Source organism: Lissotriton vulgaris, chromosome 8 (genome assembly GCF_964263255.1).
Source record: "Lissotriton vulgaris chromosome 8, aLisVul1.2, whole genome shotgun sequence".
In the NCBI taxonomy this organism is placed as follows: Eukaryota; Metazoa; Chordata; class Amphibia; order Caudata; family Salamandridae; genus Lissotriton; species Lissotriton vulgaris.
In genome coordinates this window covers 809100092-809117246 of record NC_141696.1, presented here as the reverse complement: position 1 = coordinate 809117246, position 17155 = coordinate 809100092, and the positions used below count along the sequence as shown (strand labels likewise).

General features: G+C 40.9%; 1 protein-coding gene across 2 annotated transcripts in view; it reads right to left on the bottom strand.

Moving 5' to 3' along the window:
- The window catches only part of RASA3 (RAS p21 protein activator 3), an 897341-nt gene that overhangs the window by 160436 nt on the left and 719750 nt on the right, over nucleotides 1-17155 (bottom strand). For both annotated transcript variants that reach the window (XM_086934683.1, XM_086934684.1), the window contains exons 18-19: nucleotides 14583-14656; nucleotides 12254-12360 (exon numbers count right to left, since the gene is read on the bottom strand). In XM_086934683.1, coding sequence (XP_086790809.1) covers nucleotides 12254-12360; nucleotides 14583-14656 — 181 coding nt within the window. The remainder of the gene's footprint in view (nucleotides 1-12253; nucleotides 12361-14582; nucleotides 14657-17155) is intronic.

Here is a 17155-nt window from a genome sequence, read left to right as displayed (position 1 = left end):
CTGGGAATAGGCGGAGAAAGTATCCCATTGTTCTGTTAGGTCTAGTGATGCCGGGGAGAAGGCGAGGTAGTCGCTGGCCAGAGTAGTCCATAGATGAAAGATCAGCGTCTCACTGCTGGCTTCTTTTTGTTTGAAGCAGAGTTTAACATATGCTCCATGCCTTGAAATAGATTGCTTGACTAAGATGAATTCAAGATGAAGCTTGACTGGAAACGAGTATGCTGAAAAGAAAAAGACATCTTCGAAGAGCTTAATAAGGGCGTTATCCAGGTGGACAGAGTCTCTCCCCCTCAAAACTTCTCTTCCATAGGCAATGAGGGGCTTTAGTTTGGCCTAAATTATTTACAGAAGCAATAGAATTGTGGAGGATCCTGTGGCTTTGATGTGCTTAAGGGTGGCAATGAGAACAACTGGTTTCTGGCACATAAGCTCCAGGTGTGCTTAGAAAGATCCCTAGCTGTCAACAAGTATGCCCAGGTACTTGTATTCTTGTACCGCCTCAATTTTGTCCATCCCATATGCAACTGGTGTGGGCTCCAAGATGGTTTTCCCTGATCATTATTTTGGACTTTATTAAGTTAATTACCATGGCATCTGCATCTAAACTCCATTCTAGTTCATAAATATTATAAAGTTTAGCCCTCCAGAATTCGAACGTTGGGGCCTCTGGCTGTAGCCATTCCGTAGCGATACATAGCCTAGCGACAGTCATGGCTAAGAATAAGAAAAATTTGTGTTTACTTAATACTGAATCATCATCCACATTTGGTTCAGTTCCCAATAGCATAAGCATTGAAGATATCTTAATCGGTCCATGCAATACAATGGAAATGAATTTCTCCAAACCGTTCATAAATGGGGATAACTTAATGCAATAATAAAATATATGCGACATATCAGCATCGGGATCTCCATAACGAAAACACTTCCCATCATATTTACTGCCCCAGATGGCCATTCGCTTAGGGGTATAATATAGCCTAAATACCGTTTTGCATACTTGAGCTTTTAGGTTAGCTGCCATGCAAATCTCCTTAGCCATGCATAAAGTATCATGAATGTCAGCTTCTGGGACAGCTAACTGATTTTGCCAATAAAGATTGAATTTATTCATATCATCATCTCTGCCCTCAAGCAATAACGAATATAATGATCCAATTTTTTTCCTGAGGCGGATCCCTTCAACTAGTGCATTTGGTGCTGGTTTAATTTGTTTTTTTAAACAAAAATCGCGAATTTGTAAATATTTAAAAAAGGATGCCTGAGATAAATCATATTTTTTACCAATGTTTCAAAAGTAACAAATGTAGAGTGCTCATCATATAAATCTCCAATTTTTCTTAACCCTTTATTTGACCATCCCTTTGTGACGTTATCCCAAAAAATAGAAGGTAATATTTTATCCGCAGTGAAAGGGGTGTAATAAAAGATTCTTCCTAAATTAACTAATTTCCGAACCCTTCTCCAAACTTTAAAGGCTGAGATTAACACCTTAAAGCGAGTATGCTTGTAGTAGTTACCCTCTAGTTCTTTTAATAAACTCCCTTTCGCTTGCTCTCCTAATAACAAATAAAATATTGAGGGTGAATCTGCTACATCCTTTATAGGTTCTCCTGTCAGCATAAAGCGCAGCCTTTGCAGAAAACATACATAGTAATAAAGCAAAAAATCGGGTAAGCCAAGCCCCGTCCCTTTCTTCCGGGAGCGTTAGCCATTTCATGGCACGCCGAGTTTTACCCGGGAGCCAAAAAAATTTCAGACACACAGTCTGAAGCTGATGTAAGTATTTTTCTGGGAATTCCAGTGGGATGCTCCGAAATAAATATAATACTTTTGGTAGAATATTCATTTTGATAATATTCCCTCTCCCTATGATAGAAACTTGCAGACGCCCCCATCTTTCCAAAGATTGCTTGATTTGATTTTTTGTTTCTTCCCAGTTGGTATCTACTATTCCTTGCATTTGAGCTCTGATTTTTATACCCAAGTATGTAACCTCAGTAGTAATTCTTGAATCGTTAAATTGTATAGTCTCTGTACATAAGATTTGAGTTTTTGCTGAATTTAATTTATATCCAGACCTGGCGCCGAACACTTCTGCTAGTTGCTCTATCTCTCTTAATGCCTGCCCTGGTTTGGTAGTTGTGATCGCAATGTCATCTGAAAGGGTTAAGAAAAAAACGTATAGGCTCATCAATTTGGGGTGCTTTAACAGATTATTTAGAGTCTGGCTGAGCCCTATTGCAAATATTATCAGATATACTAGATTAGTGTGTCCCTCTGTCTTTTCACCTTCTTTTTTTTCCTTTTTTTTTTTTCTTTCTCTCTTTTTTTTGGTCTTGTTAAGTGCTGGAAGTAAATGTTTTAAAGCTGGAAGAAAGGGAAGGGGGAAAAAAGAAAAAATAAGAAGTTAGCAATAATGTTATTTATGTTATTTCTGTATTGATTTTGCCAATTGTATAAATCTAATTTGTTGTGTCACCTTAAAACAACCCTGAAAAAAAAAAAAAAAAAAAAGGCATCTGCATCGTAGTATTGGACTGTGGCTTCCAGAAGCCTTTGAAGGCTGATTTTAGCCCAGCACTAGATCATCAGCATACATCAAACACGGGGGAAGGTTGTTGCCCAGCTTCGTCGCATGAGAATTAACTTTTGCCAGGCAAGGAGGCAGGCCAGCTAAGAAGAGGTTGAAGAGAGTGGGAGCTAGCACACACCCTAGCCATATCCCTTGGTGAGTTGGATTCCTTCTTGATAAGTGGGTGCTATCACCAAGCTTGATCCTGACCTAAGTGTCAGAGAAGGATTATGGCTCTCTGTATCGAGTTGGGTAGGCTCCAGCTTTCCTCAGTCCACTCGGTCAAAAGCGGTCTTGTAGTCAATGAATGAGAAGTAAAAGGTTTGTTTGGTTGGCCTACTTTGGTCAAACAGTAGTGATATGGCCAATAGTTTTGTGGTTGTGCCTACTCCTTTAACAAACCCTGTTCGGTTGAACGGGATTAAGTTCTTTTCAGATGCCCATGTTGCTAGTAAAACTAAGAGACAGCCAGCAAAGTATTTGGATTCCACGTCTAAAAGAACTATGAGCCGATAGTTTGTAGGGTCAGAGTCAGTAACCACTTTGTAGTTGTGGGTGATTGTAGACCCTTTCCATGAGGAAGGAAGGGTGTTTTGAATAGGTTCTTGTATACAGACTGCAGGTGCCATGCCCAATACGATTTGTCTTCTTTGAACAGAGCAGTTAGGATGCCATTTGGACTGGGTCCCCTTTCTCTTCTGCTTTTTGAGATCAGCAGCTCGATTGTTGCTGCCTGAATGGACAGAGGGCTTGAATGCAAGGGCCCAGGTAAGGAGGATTTAGGGTCAGGAGAAACAGTCGCTCTGGGAACGGTGACCATCTGCTGATTCATATTAGGGCCTAAATAGACAAAGTGTTTTGTGAGATATTGGTACCACATCTCTTCTGGAATATTGACTGTAACTCTTGATTGAGATAGATCATTTAGGCTGTTCAACATCTCCAGAATGTATTATGCTTGTTGGTCGTGAGGTCGTCAAATTTTTAGCAGATAGATTGTCGGTCGCCTCTTTTTTCAAATTCCACAGACGCTTTCTGCACACAAGCTTGGAATTAGCCAGGTTTATATTCAGCATGTTGTCGCATGGATTTCTTGTGTACGTGCTAAGGGCTTGGTTTAGGTTCCATTTGAGCTGCTTGGTAGGTCGAGCCTAGAGTCTGGGCGCATGCGCTGTGAGACTTGTTGTAGTATAGTATGGATAGAAGCCCAGCACACTCACCGTCCACGTTTGTCATTGGCTTGTGTCATTGTCCTTCATAAAGGCTGGCTTCTGATTTGTAAATATGCTTGTTAGTCCCTCCTTAGTACTGCCTTGTCTTCATTTGTAACCTCCGATGGTGACTGCCCCTTTTACTTCGGTTGTTAGTTTTGTAGGCACTATTTTGTGCTTTGCCTCTGCCGTGTACCAGCACAGCGGCCGCTTCATGGACGCTGCACTGCAGGTTTTGGATTTTCATTGCTCGGTCAAATCCAGCATGTCTAATGCCGTTTTATGTATTTATGAACGGCGCTGCTTTGACTTCAAGCCGCGGGCCTTTATTTATTTTTAACAGGCGCCGCTTTCAATTTAGATTTAAGAAGCCGAGGTGAGTGCAGTGCTTCAACATACGCCTTTGTTTTTGCATGGCGCCAACCAGCGAGTGGGGATTTGCAGCCCATCCCCTCCCCCCTCCATGCTCCCCTGCCACAGAGAAGCGTGTAAAAAAAACTGAAAACAAGCATTTGCAATGTAATAGGTCCTCCATATACACAATTTTAAGCTATTGGCATTGTAAATGACAATACCTTTTATTTATGTTTTAAAAATCAAAACATAAATAAAAGGCATTGTCCTTTACAATGCCAATAGCACAAACTCGCGTAAATGCCAGACCTATTGCATTGAAAATCCTTGGTTTTTATGTTCGTGTCTGGAGTTTCCACGGGAGGAAGGGTGGCTTTCTACAAAGGTTGTCATAAATTGCTCACAAGCAGTGTAATCAGAGCTCATACTGTCCAAAAGGACTATCCAGAAACCTTTAGCTCTTTGCGACAGGTAAATAATAGTCCTTGATGACCATTTAAGCCTGTTGTTATTTACTTTATGGATGCTGTCTTGGAGTTGTGTTTATTGGTTTGTGGCTGTCCAAGGACAGAGAGAGGAATAGCTTTTGTAGTAGATGGTCGCTTTCGTTCCTTGGCTTTATTAGCAAACTAGAGACCAAGTGAATAATTAGAGGTGAGAGCACTTTGAAGTCTATTAGAGCATTGGCCTTGTGGTTGCGATAAGTAAAAGATGGTAGACGGTCGCTGTGGAAGCAACCGCTGATTGCTCGCAGGTTCAAGGACTCTAGTTCCCTGATAAGATCTCTTCCCTTTTTGTCATGCTTGAAAATAGGGTTTGGGGCTTGGTTGGGAACAACCAGAAGGCATTCAGGGATATCAGTGACTCCTTGTCCTGGGTAGGCCCCAGAAGGTACACATTAAAGTCCCCTGAGAGTATTATTTCGAACGGGAGGGACCATCCTGCAGGAATGAGTTTCCATTTGTCAATTGTTCTTTAGCTGTCTATTTTAATTTTGCTTTTGGGTTATGTATATGTTCATAAGACTAAGTTGAGTCTCAAGGGGCCCTGTTTCAGAGTGATTAGGACTTTCTGCAGGCCGGTCCAAACTGCTGGTTTCATGCTATGGCTACCTTGTAAGGCAACCTGGATGTAAATTGCTAACCCACTGCTTTGGTGACCGTGGAGGGCTTCTTTTGTGGCCTGCATTGTGAAGTTGATGTATTCTGGGCTCGCTGGCACTTTTTTGGCCCATGTTTCATGTAGCATGATTATCTGAATAGAGAGCAAGTAGTTCAGCGTCTCGTTGTCTGCAAGTTTGTCTAACAAGCCATTGATGTTCCATGAGCAGGTTTGTAGCTTGCCTGCCTGGGCGGGCAGAGCAGACGGTAAGGGACTTATTCTTGATTGGTTTATTGATCAGTTCAAGACACCTGAGATCCAACTCCAGTTGTGAGTTTGGGGAAGTCCTCTGATGATGCTCACTGGCTTCAGAGGAGATTGCAAAGCCGGGACCGTGGGTGATTTGCTCTGTGCGCTTCTTAGGATCGAGGTAATGCTGTTGACTAGAGCAGTGGGTACCTGGTTCTTTAGATGCATGAGTACAATGTGGGAATTCGACAGTTCTGCATTTGCTGACACCCTCATCTCCCAGGATATAAAAACCGTGGTGACCCCTAACACCAGGTTGGTGGGTGCATAGGATGCCCAAGCCACCTTGGTGGTTTCATTTGTTTGTCCTGGTGAAGGGGGTAAGAACTCAACTGAGGCAATGTCAGCTGTAGACAAGTTTGCTGTTTCTGGAATTTGACTTAGTAAGTGAAAGATGTTACTATGGTTGAGAAGGTTGAAGTGACCTCTTGATTGGTACTCAGGGTACATTAGAACAACCTGGCTGTTAATTGTGTCAGGAGATGTATCGGTGTAGTTATTTTTAGACGCACAAGGCAGCTTAACCTCAGTTATGGTGGATGGAGCCCTTATTGCTGGTAGATCTATGAACCTTGTTATGATTGTTGTTGAGTCTGTTTTAGTGTTTTCCTGGAATCCAGATTTGCTTGGCCAGGCTTGCGTAGGTCCTGTGCCATTTGGATGGTGTGCGTTATTGTTGTCATCTCAGCGAATTACTGTGGGATGGGGGCTTCCTTCTACGAATCCAGGCCTGTTGGGTGTATGACCGCTAATTACGGAACCACAGCCAGCTTGGTGGCCTAGGCTAAGAAATCTGATGGCCCTATTTTTGTCTTGTGTACCCGTTGGAGGTGTTTTATTCTATTAGGGTTGCCGCCTGGCGACACTTGGTGCAGTCGCTCATTTCCTCCTTATCCATGGTAATAGATTCCTGTGAGGTTGCAGTGTTTAAGTTAGCAGCTGGGGCCTCTGTGTTGTTGGCACAGCCTGTTTCTGTATCTTGTTTCTGTGGATTGCTTCTGTTAAGCAAGTTTGGCTTGCTGCTTGGATTGCCAAGGAATTGATGCTCTTCCCCGTGCTCATTTTATCCCTATGTTTTCGTGCTTTGCGCCACTTCTTTCTCTGTTGTCTGTCTGGCATTCGATTAGAAGCCATCTTTGAGTCTTGGTTTGTGCCACGTAATTAGACGCGAGGTGGGCTTGTCCAAGGACAGAAAACACTATGGTACTTCCTCAGTTGTTGCCATGGGAGGTTTTGTCCCTGTCGCCGTTGTAGTAACCTGTGTAGATTAACCCTGGCAGGCACTAGATGCACTCTTTTTGCAGTCGAGTGCTGAATAAGCGCAGGCTGGGCAGGGCCCTTTGAATGGAAGGTCGCTTGCCAAGGTTGCATGCTCCGAGGATTCCTTGAGGTCATCGATGATGTCAGTCAATCAGATTGGCTGAGAATGTCTCTAGTTTGTCTAGAATTGGGGGTGCAGGCACATGGGTCAGCCGCTCCATGGCTTCAGCCACTGTTTGAGCTCTAATGATAAGCCTGTTGAGATTAGCAATCATTTTATCGATCTCAGAGGTAAAAACTGTCAGTGTGTTCGGTAACTTGATCTGAGTATCCATTGCCGTGGATTAGTAAATGAGAGTCTACTGTTAGTTGCAATGTGCTCGACAAAATTGCCCACACATCTGTTTACTTAATTGCAGAATTGATTTAGTTACCGGTTGGGCCAGAATGTGTCAGTTCTGGGGTTTCTCCTGTAGTAGAGTTTGTGTAGTTCAGCTGATTCTCACCGTATATAACTATCATGGCTTCCCATTCTGTTGAAGTAAGCGCGCATGGGTTTTGCAAAGGTTTGGCCTTGTGAGTGTCCAAGTTGGTGGGGCTGCCAAGGTGGGTGCAGTTAGTATACGTCATGTAATATATAGTAGTGCGTATTCAGGATTGGGTTGATTGCTCTTTGCTTTATTGCTGTTTTCAGACTGGGCGCCTCTTATGTAGAAAGATGTGGACCCCTGGGCCAGCAGTAGACGGATTGCGGAAGTAGCAAGGGGATGCAAGGTTGATGCCCTTTGATGGGTTCCCGTTGCTTCAATTAGAAAGGTGGAGTCGCCATCATCTTTACTTTCAGACAAGTTCGCTAGGGTTTTGATCTTGTCTGCGCATAGGAGTACTTGTGCCGAGAATGTGAATGGATTGAGTTTCTACGTTCTGCTTACGATTGTCAGAGTGTAAGGATGTGTTGCCCCGGCCTCTGAGTCTCGACTGACATTTGTTGGGCTCTTCTCTTTGACGCTGGCATTAGTGCAGACTAATTGATCACAATCGAATTTGGGGCCATGCAGTGTAGCAAGCACTTTAGTTGCAGTATTTAGTATGAGGTGTAAGGCTTCCGACCTGTCAGAAGAGCCCTGGTAAAGTGCCCTCAGAGAGATCGTATACAGCAACTTGATTGATAACAGTTGGCCCTAAAGGGGACAGAAGACTCCGGATGATTGAATTGGAAGTAAAGATGGCCGCTGCTTGGTCTTTAAGGTAAAAGAACTTGCTGTGGATTTTGGGATGACACTTTTTGTTAATATGTCCTAAATTGACGATAACTCGTTTGCACTGGAATGGGACAATGACGTTGATAATGTGGCTGTAGGCTTGCCTAGTGCTATGTATGTATGTATGTATGTATAGGCATTTATATAGCACACTACTTACCCGGAGGGTCCCAAGGCGCTTCGACCGCTGCGAAACCCTTCCTGGCTTCCCTGAGAGATGGTCCCTTAATGGGTATCTCCAGGGTGAGACCAGGCATCCCCGGCGGTCTGGTGGGGCCGTTAGTGAAGATGAGGCAAGCTAATGCCCAGAGTTGCCGAGTGTGATCGCTGATCAGAGTGGGCACCGAGGCGAGAGAATTATCGAGTCCGCTGACCCTGGTCCAGAAACCTGCCGCGCCGGGAATCGAACCCTGGTCCCGGGCCGTCCTCTGCTCTCGGGTCTGCCGCCTCTAACCAGTGAGCCACACTACTTCACTAGAGTTGGACCTGAGGGTGGGGGCGCGAGTTATGGAGGATGATTGGCTCAGGGTTGCCTAACACTCCGGCAAGTGTAATTTTACTTTTTTATTTATTTATTTATTTTTTACTTTTTGCTCATGGTGTCGGGTAGCTACTCGTCTTGCTGGCCTCAGTATTGAGCATCTAATTGGCATTTTGTGCAACTCCCATCACTCCTTATCTTCAATTTGCACCCTGCCTTAACTGGTAAAATTCAGGAACGCATCAAGTGTGCAGTGTGTAGCCTTTTCCTGACTTGTAATCATGTTTCTGACACAAACAGGAAGTAATTCATGTTTGGGCATACTCTCTAGTGTCATAACCAACATATTAGATAGGAATCTTACTTTACTTTGCACTACTATATTTTTAAAACAAAAGGACAAAGATAGTTATTTAACTTCACTGAAATGGGGAATTGATTTCACAATCTACAAGAGATTTTCTTACAGAAGTATGCTTATATCTAACAGAGCCTCTGCCAAAAAAGAAAAGGTGTCACTGAAGTACAGTTATGTCATTCATTCACCAGCGTGCCCAAGCCTACCTTTGAAAAGAGAGGGTCCCAACAGTGAAAACTATTCACAGGGAGAATTGAAGATACTTGCTAAGAAAAAAAATATTCACACATGAGTTTTCACCATCAATTTTCACTATTAGACTAGAATGTGATGCGCTTCCAAAACATAGTGTAACTTTGTCGCATTTGAGAAGAAAAGTGGGGGACAAAAGAGCATGTTCAACTGGGTGTGAACCTTAGGTGAGCCATCAAACTTGTACCAAGAGAATAATATTTTCAGAAAGTGGTCGATCAGACCATATTATCTCTAGGAATTTCAGACACATTTATTTATCTCCTCTATGTCCTTGTCTACAATATTAACTTTGTTCATGTCTACAATAGTGACCCAAGATATCTTTCAGGATAACCTCCACTGCCAATACATTAACATTTACCAGCACACATACCTTGGGGATTCTTTTATACTATAATGTATCTGTAATAAAACTGCACTAGGGCCAATAACTTTTTATTCTGCTTCGAAGTGCAGGCAGTAACCCTGCTGTTGCAGAAAGCATGGATGGAATTTACATACAGATGGCTGCTGTATCAGTGGGCGGAAAAGGAAGACCCATAAACTGAAGTGTGCAACACTCTGAGTTCTCTGACCAAATTCAAGTCAGTTTTATGTTCGTTCAATGGATCATGACAGAGAGGAATTCAAATATCTGGGCATGCTCAACACCCAAGAAGACCATGATTGATTACATGATATTAACATCCATGCGCTAATGCTAACCTTCAAGTAGGATGACTCACTTTGTAGGAAACTCCCTCTCTTTCTTGAGGTGAGCTGCATTACTCACAATCACACCCTCTGAGCTATTGTATAAACTGTAGAACCTGCCATTTTAAACTATAGACAACTAAACTGATACCCTTCTTCAGTCATCGCTCTGGGTTTGAAGTATGTGTATAATATCCCTAAGCTTACTATGTTTGTTTGGGTATGATGGAAAGATTGCTCTTTTCCATTTATGCAAATAGTATAGGGCTTTCCAGTTGGTCAGAGTAAATGATCTGACCTTTGCACCTCAAAATGAACCTTCTTTCAGAATGATAGATATGCTTGAGGTTTTGAGGACAACTTATACATGTGCTATGGAGGGTGTGCTCGACTAAGCTCCGCCTCCCCTCTGAGGCTGTGGCTCATCCATAATGTTTGGCCACCGTTTCAACAGGCTGAAGGTGGAATATTACCAGAGATACCCCCTTGTGGGAGGTTGGGAGTGAGAAAGAAGTGAAGAAGATGATCAGGGATCTTATCAGCATGCCAAAAATAAGTGCCCTTTAGGGATATCAGTCCATCAAAACATTTGTCATCAGACTGGTGACAAATTATAAATCAAAATTAGAGAATTATTTTTGATACTTGTATGATGGCCATGCAGTTGGGAGATATCTAAATGAGAGTGAAGGACTCCCATCGAGTTCACAACTGAAATACCAACTCCTTTCTGGGCTGCTGTTCACAAAGGCATTTGAAAACCCCAGTCATAAACAGGTTTAAAATAAAATGGGACTTGAGCGAGTCTGAAAACTCTACGGAGATACAAGCAGTTATGCATCTGGGGCAAGTTACAATATGAGCCACTAAAAGTCTTCTCTATGAAATATAACACCAGAATATTAAGAAACTTCCCCATGCTGCATGTCATAGAGACTGTGGGAACAAAGCAACCCCTGTCTAATTATAATAAGGCGATGTGTCAAAATGCAGAATTAGATGGATATTATATGTTCACTGAGCATGACTTTGGGGATTCCCCCATGACCTGCTGGCCAAGACTGTTATGTTTGGAGTATGTGGCAACCTGCACCTTATGTAAAGTTGCAAATTGTTAGCCCTCTTGGGTATGGAGGTGAGTTGCAGAGATGTAGCACATAAATGTAGAATTCAAATGCCACGCACTGTACACACATGGTGCTCAAACATGGATTGGTGGACATCTGATGAGGGAATCATGTAGAGTTTTAGGAGGTGCCCCGAAAAGTTCAAAAAGGTTTGGAGACCACGGAGGAAACGTTTTGGACTTGGAAAATCCAGGTATAGAGGGTGAGGGCGCATGTATTACAGAGCCTAACACTGTGCTGGAGAAAGCAGCATCAATGTTGAATTCTACTTTTTTGCTTCACGTTAATTGAGTACTTTCAAAGCTTATCTGGAAAGATGTCCTCTGGCGATAGGGAGGTGTATGTAACCAAGACCCTATGTTGCAAAGTTATTCACACCTATTTGTCACTAAAATTTATCCACATTTTTAAAACAATACTTTTTGGGAAATGGGATTTGAGGCGGTATAACTCACCATCCCCTCGTAATACAATGCTCTAATGTGTTGCTTTGTAGAACTAAATCTTAACTCTAATCTGAAAGGATTCAGCATCTTCTCTTGCAGCCCATGTTCTTTCACTCATGGGTGTGTGAAGTCACTCATGGATCTTTGTCAGTGATCCCACCTGGAATTCCATTCTTATGCCGATTACACACAGGCATTCCTGCGTGCCACCTGAATGGTGAATCAAGTGATCACCATATCAAGGGATTACCCAATGAGTAGAATGATTACCAAAGCAGATTTTACCTCATGGGTGACAATTTGCCACCACTTTAAAGACCCAGATTAGTGGGATGATGCTGTTAATCAGCAGTGCCGAACATAACATATGCAGAATACCTTAAGTAGCAAATTAGGATCTTTCAGTTTGTTGAAAAGTTAAGTAAGCCACAAAAATGTTAAGGTCCGCTATCGATATGAATGAGCTATGTGCACTCTTCTATACGCATGTTACAGATGTTTTCAGTGGCTACTAGAACAATATATATTTTGTAATTTTTATAATTTGCTTCCTATCATTTCATTATTTTGTGTGCTGTATGTTATTTGCTCTTAGCCCCAAGAACCATTTTTTTCAACGATTTACAAAATGTTATAAAATAAACCTACAGCAGCTGTTGTGCTTGGTCTTTGACTGTAATGAACATCTATATCTCACCACTAGTACAGAAATCTCCCAGGACCATTCCCATTTTATTAATTCCTCAAATTTAGACAAATAAATGAAAACGGACGAACTGTAAACTCAAATACTGAACAGTACTTTTCTTTTAAAAAAATACCTTTGCTTTTCTGATAGGTAAATTCATGATTTGTTAGCCGAAACCATCTCTTCTTGAAATTTTTCATACCAAACCGTTTTCTTCCTTGTGCTCGCTTAATCATAAACCTGTTAGAAATGGGACAACGATCAGTAAAAAATCCATAAGTTTTAACCACAATTCATAAAGGTGAATTGCAAAGATTTGCTATACAAGTATTTTTGAAGCTTTAAATGCACTTAGAAAAACACAATTTGTGAGAGTGGTTAATTTGTGGTAGTAGTACTGCTTCTATTCTATACTTATAAGCCACAGATAGCATAGCAGGGCCGGAGGCATAAGCAAAGACTGGTGCACACACAACAATAGCAACCATGCTGATGGGTGGGGGTTAGAAGCTATTTAAAAATAAAATTTGTGATGAATTTGACAAATATGAAGGTAACAACAGCTGTGATGGAAGAAAGGTAGACAGATAAAGTGGTTCAATATAGTCCATGCTCTTTTTGTGTACAGAACAATTCCCCCGATCAATGAAAGATTACAACTCTGAAATCGAGACTACTCAAGATAAGTGTTCATCACTGCTAGGTGAAAGACCTACTGTGTCAGCATACACGTGTGTTAATGGTTTCAGAACCTGCATGCAACCTACAGCAGATACAGCTCGAACAGGAACCGTCTCAAGGTCACTGACAAATTCCACAAAGGTGCACCATAAAAACAAGGTACAAGGAAATCATGGACTCCACAGCATAAAAACATTATTTTAATCTCTTGAGAGATGATAAACAACGCATGTCAATATTTTGTTTATTCACATTCCCTAAAATCTTAGCAGTGTTTTTGTGGAAGAAATTACCAGAACATTTAAAATCTGAAAGGAATCAACCCCAGGGGAAAACTTTCAGTTAACAGAAATCGGACGAGCTAGGAGACATTTTGAAAATATATGATGGAGAATGTGCGGAAATTAACACATTTAGGTTCTACTCACTCCTCATAAATACAGGCAGATCTTTATGCTAGTGAAGACTGTTGAATATATGAGAAGTCCCATAGTACAAGTTGATCAGTACCCTTTTTTATAAATCCACTGGATATGATCCAAATTATATATCAAGACTAGTTGTGCACTGGCTGAAGAGGTTGTAAGTGAACACCTTGAAATTCTATTGTAGCAATTAAAAAGTGGATGAGGTCAAGAATCTAGAGTGCAAAATGAGAACTCTGTGATATAGAATACGAGTCTATAAACACCACTGACTTTCCATCAGAAACTCAGGATAATTTTAACAACTTTAGTACTTGTTTTTTTACCTTGGCTACTAAGGGGAATGCTTGATTGATCAGTGTTTTATTTCCCTGGAGTAAATCAGGGGCTCAAACAAGGTTTAACATTATGTCATGTCTTGCTTATCTTCAGTAGACACCTACAGTTAGTTCCTAATATTTTCATGTCTTCACAGTTTCGAGAACAATCTTGACTGCTAATTTGCCACAATTGATTTCCTATTCCTTTATTGACAGTGATACATATTTTTGTGGCATTCCTCACAAATTGAAGAATTTTACCAAACCCAAAACATGCAATTTGTCCATTACTTTTAATGATATGGATTCACACACATAGGTTTCCAATGATCCAAGGTTCATTCCAACCATCCGAGCTTGGCTACACCTGCTTGTTGCAGATGGGATGTATGTTTTCACTCTCAGTTAGCGTTCACCCCTCACTTTTTGTCTAATTCTATAAGTATCTATGTTCCTAGACGTTTTAGTACCCAAGACCATTTTTAATTCAGGCGAGAGAACATTGTTGCTCTCACTTTATGTTCTACCTACAATCAAATTCCAGTGGGCATTAATAATAAACTCATAGTCCATGACTTTCCCTAGTCTAGGCGCTATATTGGATATTCTTGAGACAACAGGGTCATAAACAACCATTAACCTTAATTAAGTGATCACTTGCTTACAGCCAGCAGTTTTTGCTCCGATCATCAGTTGTAACTAGGATCAAGGACAACAGCATCCCATGAATCCATCTTAATAGCCAGATTCTGGATCCAAAAGGCTAGACAGTAAAACCTCTGAATTAAAAACTCCAGCTAAGACTAACAAGGATGTTAGAGGCTTCTTGGCAGTCTTGTATTATTGTACCCACATCACTAAAACATATTTTTGTGCAGGAAGATTTGCATAAAAAAAGTTTAGGTAGCGCCATTTCTTTCCATTTGCCAAATTATTAATTGAAAAATTCATTTAATCCAGAATTGTTATTTAGATAACTGGTAAGAGGCTCAATTCACATAAATGTTTAAACTGTCTCTTTTAATCATTTACATACCCTTCTTTAAGAAGTATAGGCTGCTCGATGCTCTTGTGATCTCTTCTTCCAGAAGATGAAATCAAATCTAGAAACTTTAGAGAATGTATGGAAAGGTCAAACGACAATAAATATGACTTCATTTAAACTTACTATAAGTATCATTAAGTCTCCAGTTCAATAAACCTTTTAAGACATATTTTATTAAATTTAAAAAAACATCACTGTCAATGATAACATTATCTTTATTTCTACCTATTAGGTAATTAGATATTCAGAAATGCGTGATCACTTAGCAAAAACCCATGCAGAATGAATGTTACTAAGAACAATAAACTGCTTAGTTACAATAATAGATCATTTCTAACTGGTTTGCAATATTTAATAATTACTTTGAAGCTGATGACTGCAGTGGAATGTTGCAGTCTCTGTTGAACAATCAACACATCTGTTAATGAAAAAGATAGGAACTATATGAATGAACAGTAGCAGACAACCAGCAGCGTTTCCACTCACCTCCACTTAACTAGTATCAGGAAATTCAATGTTATAAAGTGGGAAATCCTAAGTATTGCACTGACCAACGGCAGCCTGATTGATCTTCTTGGCTGCTCTGTTCTATCTACATTTAGATGTGGGAATGTGTGTCCGTCCACTTTTTGGTCATCAGATTTATGGATGAATGGAAACTGGATTAATAGAGTACACTGCTCACTCATTTACATCATTTGTAATTCTGAAAAGTGACTAAAAACTATACTTGTTTAAAGAAAAGTTTGATTGTTAATTGTTTCCTCAAATTAGTGTGAGATCATTCATTGATCAAAGGACTAAAAGAAGAGATAGCCAAGCACAATGAATTTGAGATATCTTCAAAAATGTCAAAGAGGACAATTTTATGGTGTGCCCCAGCAAGTATCCTCAAAGGTGGATGTGAAGGAACAAAAGAGCAGTGTTCAGAATACAAAAGGATTTGAAGCTGATGCCCTACACCAATGGGAGAAAATGGAAATGTACGTACAAGGTAGACACTGAATTGCTGCGGATAGCCATTAATTAGCAGCACAAGAGAATTCTGAATAATCTGTAGGCAAGATAAGTGAAATTACGACAAGCCATGCCACTAAGCATTGCTATGATCAATGCAGGAATAAAGGCTTGAGCCACTATAGTTTTAAATGGAAAAGGCAGCAAGGGGGAGCCAAGGATGAGGCCTTTACTGCTGTGAGCAGTAGAAAATAGGCAGATATCACACTACTGACTTGAAGGGTCTTCAATAATAAAGGCTGGGCAGGAAATCTTAAAGGAAGGCGAAAATGCTGTTTGCACTGTAGTTGGGTCCTAGCTGCAGCTATAAGCTGTGCATATGTTCCTTAATTATTACAATGGTCTGTGGGTGATAAGGGTTTGCAGTGAGTTCTATGTATGTTACTATCACTACAAAAATGGACTCCTAGCACTTCATGACAGGCTTTATAGCTGCAGTCTCACACAGTCAACTGGAAATAAGTGATTGAAAAAACTGTAGTGGTTGGTTCGGTTCTACTGGAATATTAAGTACAAGCCTCACAATTGATACAGCAAATGCTTTGAGTACAATGCAGCAGGGCTGTTGCAGAGATATCCTCGACTCTTGTAGACTAACATGAACATTACAGAACAGGACGTTAAACACAATGATGACTTAGATCTGAGATCAAAAATCCCTCAGTTGTGAGTTTGAGCCCTTTAGCTCTATGGTTTGCAAATTTTTAGTTTTTCTTTACTTCATTAATGTATTCTTTCCTATCTCATCAGTGTCATGTGATGTTACTTTCTGTGATGCCATTGTGGGTGAAAGCGTGCATGATGTAATTTCTGATACTCTCTTATGATTTCAGCAAATGACATCCATGTTAAAAGGCTCACTACAATCCTGAAAAAAGAAACACCTTTTAAAATAATGTTTCTGGTGGATACTCCTCTTCCTGCGGATTCCTCACCTTATGAAAACTTCTGCCAGGTTTCCGAGTAGTCTGAAGTTTTTTTTCCAGAAATGGCTCTCCAGCATTACGAGGTGTCACCACCACACTCCAGCTGCAACATGCCTCTGAACATATAGTCATTAGGCATATTAGGCTTCAAGAGGTGAGCTTGCATCAGTTCTTGACATTTTTTACGATCCCCATTGCAGTGTGCAGAAAGGAATGAAAGAGGCATGACAGCGACCAATACAGCACATAACTGTGCATAATGTGGGATATTCCTAATCATAGCACTAGTTCATTGGGGAAGAAGGGAGAATGGTGAGAAATCTGTAGGAAGATTATGTATTTATCAAAAATATTCCAAAAGCAGTAACTCCATGGGATGTGGGACTTAGTAGTGCTGATTAATCAAGGAAGTTCAGGCAAAGTACTTATCACTGTGTGCCTGAGATGTAAGGCAGCGGTGCTTTGCAAAAGTATGTAAGGATGACTACGTAGCGGCTTGGAAGATGTTGGAACCAGGATGTCTCTGGAAAGGGATGTCAAAGCAGCCATAGTACTGGTGGAATGAGCACAAATTCCCTCTGGGTGGTCTCTCTTGGCTAGGGTGTAGCATGTCCAGGACAA